The following is a 23,410-nucleotide window of genomic DNA, read 5'->3' as shown; positions in this document are numbered from 1 at the left end:
TGGACGGTACGCAGTAAGCACTACAAGATGTAGTGTCTCTTATGATTTTGATTTCTAGTTATGGTGTCAGTGTTATGTTGAGTTCTTATTGTATTCATCTTTTTGGACCCTGGTTTCTGAAAGTTTTGCTCTCAGAATTTTTCTGTTGACATTTGGAGAGCATGATGATTGTGATCTCTAGTGCAAGAGCCAATAAACAATGACAAAAAAAAATCACGCTGAGCCATTAAAAAGACCCCCACATAAAAACATCATAACACACATCAGGACTGTTATAGATAAAAAGCTGACTATGATTACAGCAGATCAAAGTTCAATGTATAACACATGAGTTAAAAACTCTTGTTCTGTAATGAACCATAATTAACCATTTAATATACATATATGGCAACAAACTTACAGCTAAATATTAAAAAACGTATATTTAATACACAACATTTGCAGTTACTTTGTCTGTTTGTGATCCACCAATGAAAATCTCAGAGCAAACGGCAGTAGTGGTGCTTCGTTTCTCAGTGAGTTAGTGCTTTCGAACGAATGGGTTGAGTAATTGATTCAATGACTCACTCTAAAATTCAGTCACCTGTTTCACTGAATGAATTAATCAGTTTCTTACAATGAATCAGTTGAATGAACGATTCAATGACTTACTCGTGATAAATTCATTTGTAGCCACCTACTGGTGTACTCAAGTATTATTTTTGCCGGAAATGTATAAAAAATAATAATAATAAAGATTTGAATATATATATGCATCTAAAATGCTACATTTGGGAAATTAAGGAATTGTGTGCTTTTAACTGAAATTAATCTTTATATATTCATTTTTTTATTTTTTATTTATTAATCTGTTTTATTTAGTCTAATGAATTGGTTGAGTAATTGATTCAATGACTCACTTATAAATACCTGTTTTGCTGAATGAATGAATCTGTCTTTGAACAAATCGGCTGAATGAAGAATTCAGTGACTCACTAATGAAAGAAGGCCACCTACTGCCGCAACTAGAAACACACACACGTAAAAATAAAAAAAAATCCCCACCAGGAAAAAACAGACTGACAGTCTGTCTGAACACAAACAAGAATGAAAAGTCCCAGTGCTTCAGCCTATCAAATTCAAGAACTGGAACTAACTGCTGTAAGCTGCAATCTATTATAAATGTTAGTGATATGGGCGGCATATATCCAAGACATAATGTGTCTGACAACATGGACAGCAAACATGCATCTACTAAACGAACAACAGAAGTTGCACAAGTCAGAATAACATGTTAGGGGCAAAATTCATGTTCTTTGATGTTAATAAATATTCAAAACAAGGCTTTTTGTGTAGTGAGTGATGTGTGATTGGCAGCTGCTGCGATGCTCTCAGGGTCTTTACCTTCCTGGATCAGGCTGATGAAGTAAATAGGATGGCCAGTGCTTGAGCGACTCCACCCTAATTTAATGATTTCCTGCTGGGCTGCAAACAGCCTCCTGCTGTGTCTGTGTGAGTTAGTGTCTCCCAACTTCACTCTCTCAGCCCGGACGCCAATGACAACAAGCAGCCAGACAGAACCAACATTGACTTACCCACAATTCCACAGGGCAGTGGAGCCAGGCTGATGGGGAAGGAAGGCAGTGGAATGCATCAGGTCAGGCAGCGATGTCTGACAAACCCCTTCAACACACACACACACACACACACACACACACTGGTGTTCCTATCACTATGGGGACATTCCATAGACATAATGGTTTTTCTACTGTACAAACTGTATATTCTCATTGATTGACACACACACACACACACACACACACACACACACACATATCAAGTTCTGAGTAAATACAATTCTAACCACAAACAAACAAATTAAATAAATTGAAAAAGTCAAATATCTTTTAAAATGTACATTTCTTTGCATTTAACTTTATTATACATTCATACAGTATAGTATTAATGCAGTAGTGTCATTGAGATTGTTTTAAAATATTTATTATTTTTATTAGTTATTTTTTAACATATGTATATAGTTTTTATTACATTTTGTTTATATACATTTATTATTTACGTTTGTAACTAGCTAAAAAAAACCAAGTAAAATAGTAATAATTATTATATATAATAATAATATATTACTATCAATTGTATTTAATAATAGATGATAATAATAATAACAATTAGTCAATATTAATATAAATAAAGAAAAATTAAATTTCCTAAATTTCTTGTTTCTTATATTTAATTTCAGTTACTTTTGCTTCAGCTAACAACATGCTTTTTTATTATTATTTTAATTTTAGTTGACTGTAATAACCCTGCTGAGCAAAAAAATAAATTCAACTCAAATCAGTATTTCATGTCCACATATTTATTTATGTGTTAAGTAGCTGTAAGCTGGATAATGTACAGTCAGACAGTCATGATCACAAAATAAACCACTCTTATGTTGTTTACTTTGACATAATGACTGGCCACAGAATGAGAGTGACTGTACATTATCCTTTACCATGGTACAAGTCCCCAAAAACAAACCCATGGTAACACCATGATACGTTTTTGATGGTAAACATTCACTAACCCTTATTTGAATCAAATTAGAAGAAAAACACCTGAATAGCATCATCATAACCTGAACAAGAGGGCTGGAGTTACATTACAGGAGCTGTGATATGCATCAGTTTATTATTATTACAACCTGCCATCTAAACATTCATATCCATTATATCAAATCTGTAGAATATTTTAACGTATTCTTCAGAGTCAACAGATGTAGTCTGGCTGAAATTAAGGATGCTGTATATAAAGCAGTGGTCAACCAAAGTGTTTTTTTTTTTTGATACCAATATTTATGCTGATGACCAATATAATGCTGATATATATACACAATGTAATTTAATGACAGCAAATGAGCTTAAATAGATGCTTAAATATTTAGGCCTAAATTGAATATTTATGCATTTGAAATGCATATAAAATTTGGATTTAACATAAACAAACATAATGTGATGCATATTTGTAAGTCATACAGAAATGAAACAGGTCTGCAAGCAAAAATCATAGTTTATTATTAACTATTTGCATCTGTTTGATTTAATTTAAATAATAATAATAATATTTAATTCCTTAGAATCAGCATGCATTTGTGAAATCAATCACATTTATGCAGTTAAAAATTATGAACGTGTTTAAAATTTAAAACAGAAACAAACAGGATTTATTAATAAATGAAATATATAAACTTGGTTAGATTAAGTTTAAGTTTAATTAAGTTGAATCCAAATTTGATATGCAATTCAAATAAATAAATCTTCCATTTAGGCCTAAATATTTTGATGAGTGCACCTACTGACTAAGATAAGGGGAACTATCACTAGTTTTATTCAGTCAAGTCAACTTGGTTTTCAGCAGATAATCTCCAAATGGCCAAATATCGGCCGATATATCAGTCTCTGGCTAATATCAACCCTATTTTGCATAAAAAGAAACAGTGATGAGCACATGCATCTTAATCTGTGTGATATGCTTCCACCTAGTGGAGGAGGATAAATCAAGAACAGAACCGTCTGTAGAAACCTGGCACACTGCACCTGCACAGACACCAGAAGTAGTATGTAGTATATGAAACCTCTGCCTATATTGGTCACACTGGTTTTCTAACATGGTTTTCACACATTTAAATGATCAATAATGATGAACGAAAGCCCTAGACGATCAGAAAGGACACTCGGAGTGGTGTAGCGTAGCGTCTTGAGGATCCACTAAACGTCACAGCAGCATTCGCTTGGAAAATCCAATAAATAACATCAGTCAAAACGCACTGCGGTGTTTAGTACTTGCTCACCTTGTGATTTACAGATTAAATGTTAGGTTTAAGAGCGATGAACAACATTCACATGCCATATTTGTACAGTAGCTCGGCTGACGGGACCCTCTGGTTACACATTCATGATAAGTAAGCCTCAGTGTTGGCGCTCTGTTGACGTCTGCGACACAGTCCAGCGTCCGGGCCGCTAGCACTAAATCAAGGTAGGAAGGGGCCGTTTCTTGTACTCGCTCGGTCCGGAGTGCTTCATTGGACAGAATATAGCTGTTCATTGTCCAGTCCATCCCGCCTGCAGCACACACACACACACACAGGCAGGTTTACAGCCAGCATCAAGGCTTGTGCTTGAAATGAGCCTCAACTGCAAAGAGAAAGAGATACAGTCAGTTTCTCAGATTCTGATTTGGAGAGTGTCTTTCTGTCGAGCGAGTGTGTTTGCGCACCTGCGTACTCCTGCGGCATCATGGGTCGGTTGACGACTCTCTGAAAGGCAGCGATCCAGTCCTTCTGCTCCGCTTCGGTTTCACAAGCAAACAGGAACTTCCTGTCCGGGGTTTCAATGGTGATCCCGTACTTCCAGTGATATCCCTGGATCGAGGGCGGCAGTCCAGATACCACGGTATAGCTGTTCTCTTTACTGCCGATGAACACCTCGCCACGTGCATATGCATCCTAAAAGAGTGAATATAATATTATATAATAATTCGGAAATATATATAATATATATATTTTTTTAAATTTATTTTAAAAATTACATTTTTAATTGTATTATATTCCATTATATTAAATATGCAAAAAACAGATAACTCAGTTTTTATTTTTGTTTATTTTCAAAAATCATGTTTTTTATTATGTTATCATGTTTTTATTGTGTTTTATTGTGTTAGTCAGCTGTATTTTTTTTAAAGTTATTTTTACTTAATCAAAATAACCCAACTGCAGTTTTTACTGAGATTAATTGGAATGCACAATGAAAAAAAAACATGATTTTTCAAAATTGTTAAAAACAGTATACAGTATATTATTATTATTATTAAAATAAACATTTAAACATTTAAAAGTATATATATTTTAATTTTTAATTTTATTATATTACATTATATATGTTAAATGTAGTACCTAATACATGTGATATACTAACAATGTAATAAAATAAAACAATAACTAATATTGTATTACGTTACATTATATTACATTTCTTAATAAAATAATCAAGCACACGCACACCATCCGAGGTGCAGGTCAGACTTCTCCCCACCATGTAAGAAATCATACCTTGACAAAGGCTTCTTGCAAACGTTGGTTAATTAAATAAAATAGTTTAATTGCAAATTATATTACGTAATCAATATAATATAATATCATAATACAAAATAAAAATTAATGATAGGATATTTCATGTTATAAAAATTATATTTAAAATTATAAAAATGTTATTAAAATTATATTTTTAGTACTACACATGTTCTAATATATAATATAATATAATAATAAATCAATGTTTTTTCTTTTATTATATTTTATTATATTTTACAAGTATCTGTTAAATGTAGTACTACATACTAATATAATATAATATATAATAACATATAATATAATATAATAAAACTGTAAGTGATATTGTATTATATTACATTATATTATACATAATATAACAATATAATAATAAAATTCATAAATAAATAATAGAATATTAAATTATATTTAAAAACAAATTAATTAAATTATTTTCAATATTATAAAATAATATTATAATTAGATTTTGATAGTTTACATTTAACATATACTAAAACAATATAATATAAAATGATATTTTATTATGTTACGTGTAGTACTATACTTACCGTATACTAATTTAATAAAAGTAAATAATAAATTATATTGCATAATATAATAAAATAGCAATTTGGAAATGGAATATAACCAGAAAAAAGTCTAAATATCAGCACTTTTACTCACCAAGGGATCTTTAAAGTACATTAGTCTCCTATCATCCATGGTAAACCATCTTTTCTTAAAGCCCTCTGTGTGCTGAAAAAGAGACGACTCCAATGTGAATCAATGTTTAGAATGGCATTAGTAAGGGATAATGTCCAGTCAGCAGGTCAGTATCGTCCCTGAGGACGTTATTTTGTGATAATGACCAGCTGACTAGACATTATCTGCCTTATTACACAGCCACTTACCAAATAAATACATAAAAGGATATGAAATATTGATTTCACTTAAAATTATTTACTGTGCCAGAGAAAAGCAATGAAACTAGCAGAATGAAGCATCTATTGCATGATTTGGACTGCAATTCTTTTCTGAATATTTATTCAAGATGATAAGTAAAAACTCTCACCCTTGGGCCTGTTTTCTCCATGTAACCTTCCTTCATGAAGTTCCTTGTGAGTCTGGGTACCAGCTACATCATAATCAACACAGACAGAGAAAACATATCAATAAGAAAACATGAATAATATATTAACATGTAAATAGATGTGGATGCTCTTTAAACATGCGCAGATATTTAAATCAGTATTATTGACCTGGTTTCCAGTAAAAATGTCTATATATATTTGTCTATATATATATATATATTTGTGTGTGTGTGTGTATACATACATATATATATATATACATATACTATACGACTCATTACAAGCTTTTACTTGAATTTTTATATTCTTTTTATATTCTCTTTTTAAGTGTTTTGAATGCATGTTTTCTTTCTATTTTGCTTTTGTATTTTTATATGGTGTATTTTGCTTATGTAAAGCGCTTTGAGAAGTAACATGTAAAGGCGCTATTGAAAATAAAGATTATTATTATTATGAAAGAATTAAATAGTTTGAATTAAATACTTAAAACCTTTATGTGCAATACATTATAAATATTATTCATGATTTACATTATAATGCATGATATCTTTTCATAAATAATTGTAACTAAATTTAAAATGCATTATAGTATTTGCAGATTCCTTGTTGCATCTGAAATTGGTTGTTTGTAATGCATTTTAATGCATTATACTGTATTTTCTAAAGGTGTAACTATGAATAAATAAGTATTATAACTGTGGTGTGTTATTCATAAGATCATACAATGCACTATAAGGTGCGTTACAAAGCATAATTAATGCATTAAAATACTTTCATAATGCATTATAGCCTATATAAAGGCTTTAACGTGTTTTTTTCTTGTTTTAACCATATAAGCCTCATTAAATTTGTTAAATGTATGCTTAAAAACAATTATAAAGCTTTCAGATGTCTTCTCCTTATATCTTATATAATTCAGCTTCTCAAGTAAATTGAATTTGTTTTCACAAGATTAAAATGCTGAACAAGACGATGGTTGTTTGCAGTGTAAGAATGAGAAACGTGATTTAGTGCGCCGTTCACAATCATACAGTGAGCTTCACGCTCATAACTCATTTTTATGTGTCAGTTGCTGGAAGAGATTTGATTCACATACGTCCTCATCATTAGCTCCAGGAAATGCCACCTTCTGGTAATGAAACCGTGCTGCCCGGATCGCAGTGAACCAGTCCACCATTTCCTGCACACACACACACACACACACACACACACACACACACAATGAGGACTACAGGCAGATTTTGCAGTTTTTCTCTGCAGCCAGCAGAGGATGCTTTATGATGCAATAACTGCTGTATGACCTCCACGCATGACATTACAGCTCCACCTCAACCACAGCCAGAAAATATCTCTTCATCTCTTCCGAGAGCCACAGCAGTGTAGATCCTCCAGTAATTCAAGTTCATGCTGTTCCTCTTTATATCTCAAGATGCAATTAGTTTCAGGTACTAAGGAATGATTAATATTCATGTTTGTGATAAAGCACACTGATAGTGTATGTGGTGAAAGAGGAAGAGTGTTTTTACAGCTCAAACCACTGATGTTTGTGGTAGAAGCGATGTATTGACCAACGCTTGACCCGCACCCCAGCATGCTGATCTCGCCAAATCTATCTTCATCCGGCATACAAATGAAAAGCCAAAGCTAAGAGGTTTACACATGGATGATCAGCAGCTCATCTGATTGACATTGGGTCATACTGGGGGGAAAAATATAGATATAAAAAAAATAGAATATTTTCACTATATATATATATATATATATATATATATATACATACAAATTTTAATTGATTAAAAAATGATTTAAATCTAAACAAATTTATTTAAAGTCAAACTGAAAATAGTGGTTTGTGGGAAATGCAACATGTAAATAAACTCTCGTATCACTAATTCAGCATCAATACAAATGTGTGGCTTTGAGCATGTTTTGCATGCTTCATGTTAACTGCATTGTATACGCTGATTCTGAAACATGAGCCGCAGCGCATTTCAGATGATAAAAACACAACTTACCTGTGTATTTAGAAGGGGAAAAAACGTATATTGCATAATCATTCAATGGCCATTCAGTCAAGATAGGGAAATGAGAAGGATCAATATCATTATTGTTATTTTTTTATTAATAAGCACCAGGGGGAAAAGCAATGTTATTTTAGCATCATTGAGATACTATTAGTTTAAATCAGTTTTTATTTTTCCATTTTCATTTAAGCTCAAATTTTTGTAATTTTGCTGTGTGTTTTTGTCATTTTAGTAGCTTTAGTTTTTGATTTTTTGTTTTAGTCAATTTTTTTAAAATAAGGAAACCAGCAAATACTGAATTCTTTATGGTTTTAATTTTAGTTTCCATTTTAATTTGAGTAAACTATACTGTGAAGAACATATCGTTATTCGAGTTGGTATACGGCTAACAAAAAAAGAAAGATATGTGTAAACTTTGTCAAATATATGACACACTGTAATTGTAGACTTTGCAAACAGGCTGTTTTTGAGGAATAGGGCATTTAAATGATCATTTTCAACCCATCAGTAAGGACTCTTGCTCATTTCACATTTACACTTCTATAGAAGTCTTAAAGGCCAAACATTAAAAACAGGCAATTTTATTAGTTAGTTTTAGTTAGTCAGAGCGTGGAAAACGGTCATGAAAAACTAAAATATGACCCATTTGGGAGCAAGAAACATTATAAGTGGATCTCAGGGGAAGAAATGAAATGCAATCATATCAAACTGATTCCTCTGAATAATAAGAGTCTGAATAAAGGCTGAAGCAGTGATGTTATGTACTGAAACATTTCACAATCCGACCTTGAGAGAGACAGTGACTGTACTGCAGTCTTTTGATAAACTGTGTTACTTTGGAAAAAAGCATCTGGCAGATGTACAATCTGAAACATTCAAGAGCACAAGCGAAGGAATTTGATGGGCCTGATACCTTACTGTCCTCATGGTACACAAAGATATTCCTGGTGCTGTTGTCCCTCAGATAGGTGATCTGCAGACCGCAGGGGTTTCCTATTTTAGCCGGCTGGAAAGTAGCATTTAGGGTTTCAATCCTCATTATGGCCTTTGGTTCTTTTGCCTGGAAGATAAAAGAAATATCTCAGCTATAAACGCACGCTTTCCGGACAACAAAACATTTTGAGATCCAACCAGAAAGTCCCTAGAGTCACATTACAGTTTTATGGTGCCAGTGGACCGGGATTGTTTTGGGTAAGCACAACTTACAGTATTGCGTGTGTGTGTGTGTGTGTGTGTGTGTGTGTGTTTAGAGACAAAAATGTTCTCAGATTCTCAGATGTTAAATATGACAAATCCTTCCTTAGGTATCATCAGTGGACATTCTCAATGACAAATGAATTAAACTAAATATTAAAATAAATGTATATTCTAATAAAATATATTTTATACACACATTTAATACATATGTTTATAAACTAATAATAATTTAATAAATAAACTTTAATATAAATTAAAAACTAGCGTACTATTATATTTATAAATTAATAGATTTATATTCATCAGGGGACATTCTCAATGACAAATGAGTAAATTCAAATCTCAAATTAAATTTATATTGTAATATATACTAAATGTGTATAAATGTAATTATTAAATCTAAGCTGGCTCATTCCATACTTTCATATACATATGTTAATAATTAAAATTAATGAAGAAATAAAATTAGATATATTTTTATTAATAGTTTAAATATATTTAATAGTTTAGTTTTTATTAATAGTTTAAATTTGTCATATTGTTATCAGTTTTCATTTTCATTTTAGTTATTTTAGTTTAAGTTTTAGTAATTTTGTATATATATGATATATATAGTTTTTATTAATTTTTATTTGAGTTTTAGTTGTAGTTAATTTAATACTTGAAATGAAAATGAAATTTTGAACTGTTGCCCTAGCAACTAGCTAAACTAAAATAATTATATTAAAATATATATATATATATATATATATATATATATATTTTTTTTTTTTTTTTTTTTTTTATTATTTATTTATTTATTATTTTTAGGTAACAATAAATACTTTTATGGTTCTAGTTTTAGTTAACTATAATAACCCAATTATATACAAAATATTTGGTAACATTTTAGATTAGGGGACACTGTTAACTGGCACATTAGCATGCATATTACTAGCACACTGGCTGCTTATTATAAGGCACATATTAATGTCTTATTCAGCATAACCATATTTTACATCCCTTAATCCAACCCCATACCTAAACTTAACAACTACCTTACTAACTATTAATAAGCAGCAAATTAGAAGTTTACTGAGGGGAGATCCTTAGTTAATGGTGAACACGTGTTGCCTAATCTAAAGTGTTAGCAAATATACTATATATTCTATATAAATCCAGCATAAATTCCTCAATTCAGATGAGTAAGCGTGCGTGTGAGAGAGAGGTAGAGACTAACGTCCTGCTTGTTGAAGTACTTCAGCGCTCCTTCTCGTTCAGACAGAATGAACTTGCGACTGAGGAACTGCCCGTTGTCTCGACCACGTTTCCACAGAAAGCCCTCTCTGTATCCTACAAAAGAGCGAGAGCGAGAGAAGAGTGAAAAAGAAAGAGTTTTGCAGCTTGTAAGTCCACGTCTGTTAGCTGCCTTTAACATATAATAACGTTCTCCTAAAACATTGATACACTGAACTTTTAAAAGCCTCTGAAAACAATAAAAATAACTGATGACTCATCCAGCACTAGAGATTTCTGTCCAATCAAATGCTTTCTAAAAGGTTTAAAGGATTAGTTCACTTCCAAAATAAAATTTACTCACTGCCACTTCATCCAAGATGTTTGTGTGTTTCTTTCTTCAGTCATAAAGAAATTAAGGTTTCTGAGAAAAACATTCTGGATTTTTCTCCATATAGTGGACTTCAATGGCGGCTAATGGGTTGAAGGTCCAAATTGCAGTTTCAGTGCAGCTTCAAAGAGATCTTATCTTAAGGGTCTCATCTAGCGAAACAATTGGTCATTGTCTAAATAAAATAATATAATAAACAATGTACTTTTTAACCACAAATGCTCGTCTTGCACTAGCTCTGCGATGCTTGTCCACGACTTCACATTAGGCGCAGAAGTAGTACCGATTTTCTCCTCCTCGGTAAAGGGCGTTTGACTTTCTTCGTTTGACGTTCGCTTTGTAAACACTGGGTCAATACTTCCATCTACGTCATGTGTGACTGTCCAACATGACTGTGTAATGCGAAGTCATGGATGTGCATCGCTGAGCTAGTGCAAGACAAGCATTTGTGGTTAAAAATTATACAAATGTTTATTTATTTTAGAAAATGAGCCATTGTTTTGCTGGATAAGACCCTTATTCCTCAGCTGGGCTCATGTAGAGCCCTTTGAAGCTGCATTGAAACTGCAATTTGGACCTTCAACCCACTTCATGGAGAAAAATCCTGGAATGTCTTCCTCAAAAAAAAAAAAAACATAATTTCTTTGCGACTGAAGAAAGATATGAATATCTTGGGTGATATGGGGGTGAGTAAATTATCAGGACATTTTTATTCTGGAAGCGAACTAATCCTTTAATGCTTACGGTTGGGTTTTAAAGTCCCTAAGCAATAGCAATAGCAATGTTTACCTTAGTGTGCACTAATAAGGAGCTGGTCTCTATCTGTCTCTGTTTTCTCTTTTTCTGGTACACTAGTGCTCGTGAATCATTCACTCTGCATGACCTCATCGATCGATAACCGCACCTCTCCACATGAGCCATCAATAACACTATTGACCAGCGGAGGAGCACACACAGCACAGACTCCCAGACAAACACAGGTGATTGTGCGCGAGTGTGTCGACATTTACTGAGCTCACACACACAGCTTCACGAGGGACTTATTCATCTGTTTATCTGTCTATCTATCAGTCTTAAGCTGTGCATCGGATGTAACAAAATGTCTCGTCATTGATTCAAACAGGAAACTGCAGGAGACGAGGGGACAGGACAGTGAGAGAAGAGAAGAGAAGAGAAGAGAAGAGAAGAGAAGAGAAGAGAAGAGAAGAGAAGAGAAGAGAAGAGAAGAGAAGAGAAGAGAAGAGAAGAGAAGAGAAGAGAAGAGCGAGTGTGTGAGAGATGAGAGATATGGAGATTATGAGAGAGGCCTTTGATTCTTTATAAAGCACTTCTTCTGTTGGAGACGTCTGGATTCTGTTGGGTTGAACTGTTTCTCCATGATAACAGTCCAGAATATGCAAAAACATTGGTATGCAAGGCATAAATTCATAATCTGATAAATACTTTGAATTAAAAAAAAAAATCCCACAATGAATATAAGGTAACACTTTATTTTAAGGTGTCCTTGTTACAAATGTTGATTAATATAACTCAGTACTTAAATATATAATTACACTGTAATAAGGACACCTTAAAATAAAGTGTAACCTAATATAATAATATGTACAAAACAATATAGTACAAAACATTACTACACAGTAAAATCAGCAGTGTAATATTTGCAGTGTTAAAAGTTATTAATTCCCAAAGAGTTGAATTAACAATCTACAGTGTTAAACAGTGGTGTTCAGTGTTGTCACAGGGTGTAATATTTATGTAATTTCACTTTTAGTGTAAGTGAAAAACTGAAAGTGTAACAAAGTGTAAAAAAAACAAATTCCCGCCGAATTGATCTGACTCCGCCCCTCAAGCACCGCTGCCTCAAAGCGACGACGCCATTTTATCTTCATGCGACCGAGACGTTAAAATGGATTGCTTTTCTCTTTATAAAATTACACGGGATAAATACTTTTTGTTGATAATTTTACTCAAAATATGATTGGTGGTGAACACATTTAGAAATTACTAACTGCAAGTGTTTTTGTCAGGTTTACGGTGTTATGTTCGTGAGGTGTAGAGATGCAACGTTAGCCTACAGAAGAGTTAAAGTTTCTAATGCGGGCTCGATTTCCTGAAATAAGGTGATTTTACGTGTAAAATAATTTTTGGAATGTGTTTACAATTTATGTTATATATATACTTTTAGCTTCTTTCATTTTGGTTCGTTGACAGATCCTCTGGTCTCTATTCCCGCCGAGGCCTGGTTTTACTACGAGTCTGAAGCAGCCACATTTGGGCGGTTTTCTACTCAGAGGAGAGAATTCATCAAATGGTACATTTATATTTGTTTTTGAAACTGTAATAGTGGGACTGTTAAACATTTACGCGCTTACAATTTAGTTTTTGTGACGCATAACACCGTGCTGAAGTGTTGCGTCGCGTCAAGCCGCTCTACAGACGGAGCTGTGTAACGCGGGACATGTAACGTTACCAGTCATTTAATTGACGTTATCTAATGCAAAACTGAAATTAGAGCGCGTTTAAAAACTTAAAGTATGCAAAGTACGTTAAACTGTACGTTAACTCCTTTAGTCTTTCCTTCAGTGCCCATGCAGAGCATGCTTGAAACCAGTCTTTATCAATTCATATGGCATGCTATTTTGGGTAAATAATGTCCTAAATACTTCCAGATGTACAAAGTTAAGTTTTAATTTAGAAAGATATGTCTGAATCTATCTGTATTTTCTTTAATAGTAATAGTAAGAAAATTCTAAACGTGTTAATTTATTCTAATGTAGTACACCATGTTCATTTTAAGATGCCTTATTACTGAAGTCACTCATTAAAATTATATAAATGTGTTTAATAATCAGATTAAATAAATACTTAAATTGTTTCAGGAATGCCTCCGTGTGAATATTGCACAAGGTTTTGTGTCTATTAACTTTAACAGTCATTTAATTGACTCTAGAATTAAGGATGTAAATAAAAAAAAGTTTAATTTGACACCTGTATTATAGACAGCTCTCAGCATACTCAAAATTAGGGGTAATCACTATTATTTTACCATATTTACAGTCCTAATGTAAATTAAATTACTGAAATGTGTTTTTTATTTTTATTATTCTTTTTCGGTAGAATTGGCCCAGACGTCTGCAGTGTCAAGTGAAGGAAGCTCCTCTCATAAGTAGGGTTGGGTATCGTTTGGGTTTTTTTCGATACCGGTGCCAAATCGATACTTTTAAAACGGTACCGGTGCCTAAACGGTGCCTGAACTGATACTTAAAAATAATAAAAATAAATAAAAATGACCAATTAATAATTGGATTGGCCATTAGCACTAAACACATGATGTCTTTTTCATTCATACTGGATGCCAGAGGGCGCCCTCGCGCAAAAAATCCACATATCCAGTCACAGAAGTAGCGGAACTCATGAAGCTCCAGGAAATCCCCAATATGGACAAATGCATTGCTATGGATGTAACTGAGTAAACTAGATATAAATGTTTTGAATGATAAAACAAATACAATAAACACTCGGCTACAACAATGTATAGTTTATCTGTGTTATTCAAGCCATCTCTGGTATTTTCATAATAATTAAGTATATTTATAATCCATTTCTAATCGATGTATTAGTAGCCTATGGAACATATTTTCTGCCTCATTCTGTGACAAGAAGCTACATCAGATCACAAAAGGAAGCATTTAACTGGTTTTGTGGACTAAAAAGGTTATAATGTTCTCTTTTGTTGGACAACAGGTTTAAAAACGTGAATACAAGAGAATTTTAGCTTTAGGCATTTTAATTTAAGAATGTTTAGCTAAGCTAGTTAATGGAGGGCTACCTGCTGCAGTCAGAGCAAGTGTAATTTCTGCATTCACGCGCTCCTCAGATGCTCTCATTTCCAGAGTTGTGCTTTTAAGTCGGAATGTGAAAACAGCACGCTCGCGTTACTACAAAGATTTATTGGACTTGTATTATTAGAGCTTTCCGACTTGAGTTCACGTGCATTTTTTCAGTCGGGAAATTATTTTTCACGTGCGGTGACGGTGATGATGCTTCTTACGTTCGTTTTGGAGAAACAAAGGACAAATATTTAAATCGATCGCTCAGGCATGGCACCGAAATGAGGCACCGAAATCTGCGTTCTGATTCGGTTCTAGTACATACCGGTTACATAGGTACCGGTGCCATATTGGTACCGGGTTTCGGTACCCAACCCTACTCATAAGATTGCAGACCTGGAGTCTGATGACACTGAGCAAGAGTGATGGAGTGAGCAGAATGATGAAGATGAAGCCAGAATTGTGAGTCTGTCTCATTTATGTTATTCTGTGTACAGTAAAAATTTTAAACACAACAAATATGAAAAATTAAAATTTAACTGGGCAGCCACACAATATCTGCTTATGTTCACACCTGGAATTTACTAATTATTAATTTAAGATGTCAAAACACATAAAGCCCAAAAATGAAAACTTGTCGTCATTTCTCACTCTCTGTCATTCCAAACCTGCAAGACTTTCAATCATTTTCAAAACACAAATGAAGATATTTTAAATGAAACCTGAGAGATTTCTGTTTTTCCATCGACAGTGTACACAACTATCACTTTGATGCTTCAAGAAGTTTATAAAGAGATCATAAAAGTAATCCAAATCAATCCAGTGGTTTAGTCAACATTTTCTGAAGAGACTCAATCGCTTTATACAATGAACAGATTTCATTTTTTTTATTTTTTTTCACATTTAAACACTGATCAGGGATCATAAACTGAAAATTTGGACTAAACCACGTGATATGTATGGATTAGATCTCTTTATGAAGTTTATGAATTATCAGTGGTAGTTGCGTGGACCATCAATCAAGGGACAGAAATCTTATATTCTATTACAATATCTTCCGTTGTGTTTTAAAGATGATGAAAGTCTTGGTTGAGTAAATGATGGAATTTTCATTTCTGAACCATCCCTGTAATAAAAGAATGTGGCCATATGCATCTTGTGCTTGTTAGCTTGTTCATCACCCAAGATGCATGTTAATGCCAGGTGTGAACAGAGCCACTGTGTGACTACACAATCAGTTTAGCAGAATGGTTCCTGAGAGAGATATTGTCATTATTTTTATTTATTTATTTTCCATGAAGCCAAGTTCCTGGCTTTTCCCAAGACCTTCAAGGACACGATTGACCTCGGAATCAGCTGTAAAGGAGGATGAAACCGATGTTTAAGGTTAGACTATATTTCAGAATAAGATTATCTATATTCATTTATTATCTATATTCTGTATTCATGCATTTTTTGCTGAAGTGGTCATATCTGTTATTTAGAATGGGACAGCGATATTGCATCAATGTGTCTCCTTCATTTGATTCCACCATCACCACAAGGCTGCAAGGGACCTGGAGAAATGTCCTCCTATCAAGCTGAAAAACATCTTCAAAAAGGTACATTTCTGTCACTACCTATTGTCTGCCTCAAAATATTGCCAGATGTGTTATATATGAAAGACTAATAAAAATAAAATCAATTGGAGAGCTGACCTTAATTGTTATTTTTGTCTTTGATCTGCAGGCACTAACCAGAAGAACACCTTGTAGAGACCACACAGCCGTATAGGGTTGTTCCGATTCCGATACTAGTATCGGAAATTTCACCGATACCACAAAAAATTCTGGCATCGGTATCGGCGAGTACTTGAACCCATGTACCGATCCGATACCATTTTCTTAAACAAGACCTATAGTTATGCGCGCTAGCTTTGCTTAACGCTGCAAATAGGAAATAAATTCTTCTTCGCTGCTCAGAATGCAAACACAGGAAGCTGTGCTGTGTTGCCACAAGCAACCACTATTTAGAGCAGCGAAGAAGTACAAACGTGCAAGCACATTGCCAGTAAATCACTTGCATATGCGACTAAATCTTCACCCTGGGCGACTATGTGATGTCTAATATTAGCCACTGGCTGATAAATAATCAGATTTTATAGTATGTGAGTTGGAGTCTATGTATAAGTTTAGCACAGATATATTGTCACTCGCCGAACACTCTGACTGAGCGCTTCAGAGTTTCACTCTCCGTCAAGCGATCTATTTTTCAGATCATCTGAATGAATACGCAGCGCACCTGTATTTGACGCACCGTAAGCTCTAGTGTGAAGTGCACGACTCGCCATCGCTTTGCTTTTTTTCTCACATGCAGCGAGAGAGAGAGAGTCTTTTACATGTAGCGCGTCAATTCTGCTTGGTATGTAAACGATATTCTTTGTTGTATTTTTCTGTCAAAGTGGAGTTCCTTTGGAATTCTAACTGCCGGGTTCTCCGGTAGTAGGCGGAGCTAATGAGCAAACGACAATCTCATTGGCTGGCGCTCACCTATTATCGTCCCTGTTTTGATTTCAGCCAATCAGTTCGAGCAAACGCAGACAACGTGATTAATATTCATGAACCCAGCAGCTCATTAATCCTTAGTGCGTTTATATTGTTCTTAGTAGAATTCATAGTATGATTATTATCTTATCAGTATTATTGATAGTTTTTCCCCATTTTACAGAAACACTGAATGATCAAAAAGCACCACCACCCTTTTTCCCTAAGTTCAGTTAAAATGACTAATATGCATTCATACATGGTTACCAAGTTTTAATTCTAATTGCTAAAGTTCTATCATTAAATAATACTTGATTATCATAATATATTTATAATGCTTGACTGACTGATGTTAAGAGTGTACTTTTTTCCAAACATTATATATTATATTTTTTGTTTACTCACCAGACTATCTATCTATGGTGAAGCGCACCGCAAAATAATTGTATGTATCAATTCATACAGGGCTAGTAAGTATAGCTGTATAACCAGATACAGTATCGGATCAGTACTCGGTATCGGCCGATACCCTGAGCCTAGGTATCGGAATCGGTATCGGGAAGTGTAAAAGGGTATCGGAACATCTCTACAGCCGTACCTGCTCGCTGATGGGACAACGAGGAACCGTGTTCATGGATGCTACACAACTGTCGACAAGTATCTTGCTGCAGTCTTGTTCAAATCTACCTGTCATATTTGTTAATGTCTAGGTAAATTTGATGATTTTATGTGTTTTATCAACTATTTTGTTTCCGTGCAACACTTAATGAATGTGACTGACTAATTAACCTCTACACATCTGGTATATGCTTTAAAGTTGCCACTTTGCCCATTTGTTAAATAAACGTTGGAATTTGTACATCTCGTCTCATCAGACTCTTGATTTTATGTCTAATCTTGTACATTAACACCATACAATAGCATTTTTATTTTTGCACTGAAAAGAATACTTTATTAATAACACTTAAAACAACACCAGGGGTGTTAAATACCCCAGAGTGTAAAATTTGAACAACTATTGCAAGTGTAACAATTCACACTCTGAGTGTAATTTTTCTACACTATAAGGTGCTATATTAACACTAAAAATTCAACACTATGAATGGTGTACTTTTAACACTAGACAGATTGGGACCATATATGATCTTTAGTAGTGTTAAACTGACACTGCGTTTTTTACTGTGTATTTTAGTTAGTAACAATATAAAATAAAATACAGCTAGTTTAATATTATTAAATTTGATTATATATATAGTAACAAAAATGTACATACAATTATGTATATGTATATAGTTTGGGGGTCAGTTTTGTTTTTTTGTAAAGAAATTACCTTTATTAATCAAGATAAATTAAATTGATCAAAAGTGAAAGTAAAGGCATTTATAAGGTTACAAAAAATTTCTATTAAAAAAAAAAATCTGTTCTTCATTCATCAAAGAATCCTGAAAAATAAAATGTATCACCGTTTCCATACAAATATTTGGCAGCACAACTGTTTTCAACATTGATAATAATCAGAAATGTTTCTTGAGCAGCAAATCAGCATATTAGAATGATAATGTTGCTGAAAATTCAGCTTTACATTATAATACATTTCACAATTTGTACTGTATTTTGATAAAAAAAAATGCAGCCTTGGTGAGCAGATGAGTCTTCTTTCAAAAACATGAAAAAATCTCATTGGCCACAAACTTTTGATTGGTAAACAAACTATTTCAATGCTATTTAATACTTGACATGGTAGAAGAGATGAAGTGGGGAAGAGTGGGAAGGTGGAAACAGTGTCTCAAGCCGGCACTGAATTCAGTCTTGCAAAAATACCAATGCCCACGCCATAGCCTCCAGACAATATACTCCAGCATTCAGATCGCACAGTTCTGTCGGGATCCAGCATGCTATTAGATTGCAAATGGCCACACTGTGTGACTAATGCTATTTACTGTACACCCACCGTTAAAACACCATTACACGCACAAATGACTTCAGTGTGAATGACTAAACACATCAGCAAATCTCATGCAGTACAATGAAATTCACGCAATGCAACACAGAACACAGATGCATGTATGTTTGTGTGTGCATGTGTGCTAGTGTGTATCAAAGATGAGATCACTGTCAGCCAATGAGACCTCGCTTCCCAATAAATAAGACTGTAAGCCATGAAACTGGATATTCTGAGTGGTAATGAAACTGACTCTCCCAGTTAGACGCAGTATGGACCTCTGAGACAAAACTCACAAGGTCAAGTGTGCATAGTCAAGAACAAATAAACAACTAGAGATGTGGCTGAAATGAGAGAATGAGACTGACCTCATAGTGCCACGAACCCTCAAAAACAAAAGCTAATTGCATGAGGAATCACAATGCACAACACAGAAACCTCCGTGTGTTTGCATGTGCTGCTCTCACCTGCTGAATAAGGCTCTTGTTTCTCGATGTGTATAAACTCTTGTCTCTCATACTTGGCTCTGATCCACTGCTCCCTCAAAATCCTGCGCATGAAAAATACAACAATTCATGTGTCAGAATTACATTACTGAACCCTCAGGCCATCCAAGATGTAGATGAGTTTGTTTCCTCATCAGATTTGGAGAAATGTAGCATTGCATCACTGTCTCAGCAATGGATGCTCTGCAGTGAATGGGTGCCGTCAGAATGAGAGTCCAAACAGCTGATAAAAACATCACAAGTAATCCACACCACTCCAGTCCTTTGGATAATGTCTTATGAAGCCAAAAGCTGCGTGTTTGTTAGAAACAAATCCATCAAGATATTTTTAACTAAAATACGAATCCATAATCCATAATAACTTTAGTGAAATTCAGTGGTCTGGATCAGGAGAGAAATCTGCACAAGCCAAAACAGCTCTAAACAAATATGTGAGTGGATTTTGATGTGAGAGAACAACAGAGATGGACTTTTTCACTGGAGGAAGCGTTTTTATGGATTATAGACTCGTATTTTAGTTCAAAACGTCTTAATGATGGATTTGTTTTTTCAAACACGCAGCTTTTGGCTTCACAAGATGTTAATTAAAGGACTGGAGTGGTGTGGATTACTTGTGGATTATTGTGATGTTTTTATCAGCTGTTTGGACTCTTATTCTGACGGCACCCATTCACTGCAGAGCATCCATTGCTGATCAAGTGATGCAATGCTACATTTCTCTAAATCTGATGAAGAAACAAAATCATCTACATCTTGGATGGCCTGAGGGTGAGGACATTTTCAGCACATTTTTATTTTTGGCTGAATTATTCCCTTTAAAAACTGCATGCACGAGAAAATGAAAGAGAAAATGCAGTCTTTGTTGGTGTAAACAAAAGCATCAATGCCTTTATGCTTTTTCTTATTTTGGTTTAATAATTTTTTTTAACCACATTGAGCCTTAAATCAACACTCAACACCCGTTTTACTTCTGTAAAATGACATATTTCCAAAATTGCGAAAGATCACACCATCATTTTGACCAGCCTCAGAGAGAGTAAAACAAATAAAAAGGTAATTGTGACTTTGCGTCTTTCAGTTGTGTCTTATGTATGTTTCACAACTGCAATGTCATAATTTCACATTTATTTCACCCAGTTGTGACTATATTGCTTGAAATTGTCACAATGTCACTTTATTTCATAATGTAATTTTATTTTTATTTTTTTACCTGACAATTACCTATTTTACTCTGAGGCAAAAACAGGTTTCATACACTGAAAAAATGGTGTAAGATTTACCAAGAAACAATTCACTCAGTAATTCTATTCAAATTTACCAGTAATTATAAAGAAACGCCAAGCAATACATTGTATTAAATGTGAAAGGCTGAAATGATATTTTCCTGTAAATCATAAAAAAGATGTCTACATTGCATGTGAACACACGTGAACAGAATATTTTGTTCAAAGTGCCACTCATCATGAAACACAACCTACAAACAGGAAGGAAGTAAATGTCTACTTCACTGGACCACATTCTCGAGCCATGTGAGAAAACAGTCCCTCTGACGGTCTTGTGAGTGATGGTTCAAAAACCCCCACAATGCTGCTGCTGATGATGTCAGAGTGACCACAAGAAAGCAAACACCACCAGAGCCTTAAAGCTACAAGACTGTAAGTGCACTTAACAGGGAACAGAAAGAAACAAGCCTGGCACAGCAAGAGCTATCAGTGTGTTATCTTGGAAACGATGCTGTACAGTATAAGGTGTTTGAGTCCTACCTGCAGTCTGTGTGGGAGGGACGGTGATAAAATGGAGGAACTTGCTGTTCGTACTTGGCCTTTGCTGCTTCATTCCCCATAGATGTGATAAACTACAGGAATAGAGTGCACTGCATGATTTATAGGCACAATATTAAACAAAGAGCTAACACTTTACAATATTTGTTAACATTAGAACTGTGAGCGATACGTCTACAGCATTGTAACACTGCATCACTTGCTCACCAAAGGAACCCTCTGCAGTGAATGGGTGCCGTCAGAATGAGAGTCCAAACTGCTGATAAAAACATCACAATAATCCACAAGTAGTCCACCCATATATTTGTTTAGAGCTGTTTTGACTTGTAAATGGTGCTTGAACTGTGCAGATTTCTCTCCTGATTTAGACCAAACTTTTTCACTGGAGGAAGCGTTATTATGGATTATGAACTTGTATTTTAGTTAAAAACATCTTGATGGATTTGTTTCAGCTTTTGACTTCTCAAGACATCAACTGATGGACTGGAGTGGTGTGGATTATTGTGATGTTTTTATCAGCTGTTTGGACTCTCATTCTGACGGCACCCATTCACTGCAGAGCATCCATTGCTGAGCAAGTGATGCAATGCTACATTTCTCCAAATCTGATGAAGAAACAAAATCATCTACATCTTAGATGACCTGAGGTTGAGGACATTTTCAGCAAATGTTCATTTTTGGCTGAACGATTCCTTTAATCTCAGCAGCGGAAGTCGTCATAGTTAGATAAACTTCTATATGGGAGAATACATCAAATGCTTTTTTTTGCTCAAACTGCATGTTAAAAAACTTAACAACAGTGTTTTCACGACTTTCAAAAAGAGGAAAAGATATAAAGAGACTGATAACAGCAGTCAGAGGAGAAAACAGTGTCAAGTTTACCTTCACTTCCATAGATGCTGTCTCAGAAACACACTTGCATTAGCATTAACTAGTTTTTTGTAATTTGATGCAAAGGTAACATAATACACACTAAAGCTAAATGTACAAACGATATTTTATAAATGAATATATAAAAAACGTAACACTTAAAACGTGTAAACACAGTCTGTGAAATAGGTGCATAGGCACTTTTTAATTTAATGCTCCATTTACTTGTGCACCTCTTCGTTATTCAACGGTTTGATGGCTCTGTTCAGATTATCACAAACATCAGCTCTCTTTGGATTCCCAAGCTTATGTTGAGCCCTAATGGTTTGCATCCTCAATCTTTTAAATAGGCAAAGAGCCAATCAATCTCTGTGGCTCTTGAGATTACTGCAGATTTGGATGGTATTCAGGAGATCAGAAAGAGCTGGTTTCTGCAGTACATCCAGCCTTGGAGCAGTAAACAGCCTTCAGCCAAAAAAAACAAACAAACAAAAAAAAACCTGCCTGTGGATCGTCTGTGACTCACCTCGATCTCTTTATCTTCAAATGTGTCCTGCAGCACAGACTTCACCTGGCTGAGGCTTTCAATGCTTCTGTGGATGAGCGAGCATCCCTGACACACGAACACACCCAGCGTCACAGACACCCAATCCGGCTCTGAGGAAAAAAGAAGGATGGAAGGAGTTTTATAAATATTTGAGCCACATCCCCAATTTGCATACTTAGATGAAGTATGAACAGTTTGGAAAAGCAATGCGCTAAAAGGTTAATGCTGCATCGCGTTTGAAAATAGCACAACTAAATCCAACACTAAACCTAACCAATAGTGTTAATAAAAGCAAATGTGAGATAAAAACACATTTGCTGAAGCAACCATGTCATTTTATCTTGCTTCTACTAGTCTTTGAGCTGTTTTATCATGACCTGTGTTTGACGGACTCATACCCGAGCGCTT

The 23,410-nt window shown here is 34.4% G+C and overlaps 1 protein-coding gene and 2 long non-coding RNA genes across 5 annotated transcripts in view; 2 read left to right on the top strand and 1 right to left on the bottom strand.

Moving 5' to 3' along the window:
- Positions 1-2,173: 2,173 nt before the first annotated feature.
- Positions 2,174-23,410, bottom strand: part of LOC131551375 (arf-GAP with dual PH domain-containing protein 1) — a 30,393-nt gene continuing 9,156 nt past the window's right edge. For all 3 annotated transcript variants that reach the window (XM_058794304.1, XM_058794306.1, XM_058794305.1), the window contains exons 2-11: positions 22,982-23,112; positions 21,568-21,659; positions 19,766-19,848; positions 10,618-10,730; positions 9,115-9,261; positions 7,274-7,357; positions 6,159-6,221; positions 5,771-5,842; positions 4,255-4,483; positions 2,174-4,172 (exon numbers count right to left, since the gene is read on the bottom strand). In XM_058794304.1, coding sequence (XP_058650287.1) covers positions 4,144-4,172; positions 4,255-4,483; positions 5,771-5,842; positions 6,159-6,221; positions 7,274-7,357; positions 9,115-9,261; positions 10,618-10,730; positions 19,766-19,848; positions 21,568-21,659; positions 22,982-23,112 — 1,043 coding nt within the window. In that variant the 3' untranslated portion in view covers positions 2,174-4,143. The remainder of the gene's footprint in view (positions 4,173-4,254; positions 4,484-5,770; positions 5,843-6,158; positions 6,222-7,273; positions 7,358-9,114; positions 9,262-10,617; positions 10,731-19,765; positions 19,849-21,567; positions 21,660-22,981; positions 23,113-23,410) is intronic.
- LOC131551377 (uncharacterized) lies at positions 12,634-15,290 on the top strand. Its single transcript, XR_009273741.1, has 3 exons — positions 12,634-13,124; positions 13,216-13,315; positions 14,122-15,290. It is a non-coding gene; the product is annotated as an uncharacterized LOC131551377 (long non-coding RNA).
- Positions 16,110-17,519, top strand: LOC131551376 (uncharacterized). The gene is made up of 3 exons (XR_009273740.1): positions 16,110-16,220; positions 16,319-16,435; positions 16,563-17,519. It is a non-coding gene; the product is annotated as an uncharacterized LOC131551376 (long non-coding RNA).

Source organism: Onychostoma macrolepis, chromosome 12 (assembly GCF_012432095.1).
Source record: "Onychostoma macrolepis isolate SWU-2019 chromosome 12, ASM1243209v1, whole genome shotgun sequence".
NCBI lineage: Eukaryota > Metazoa > Chordata > Actinopteri > Cypriniformes > Cyprinidae > Onychostoma > Onychostoma macrolepis.
This window is presented reverse-complemented; position numbering and strand designations above follow the sequence as displayed.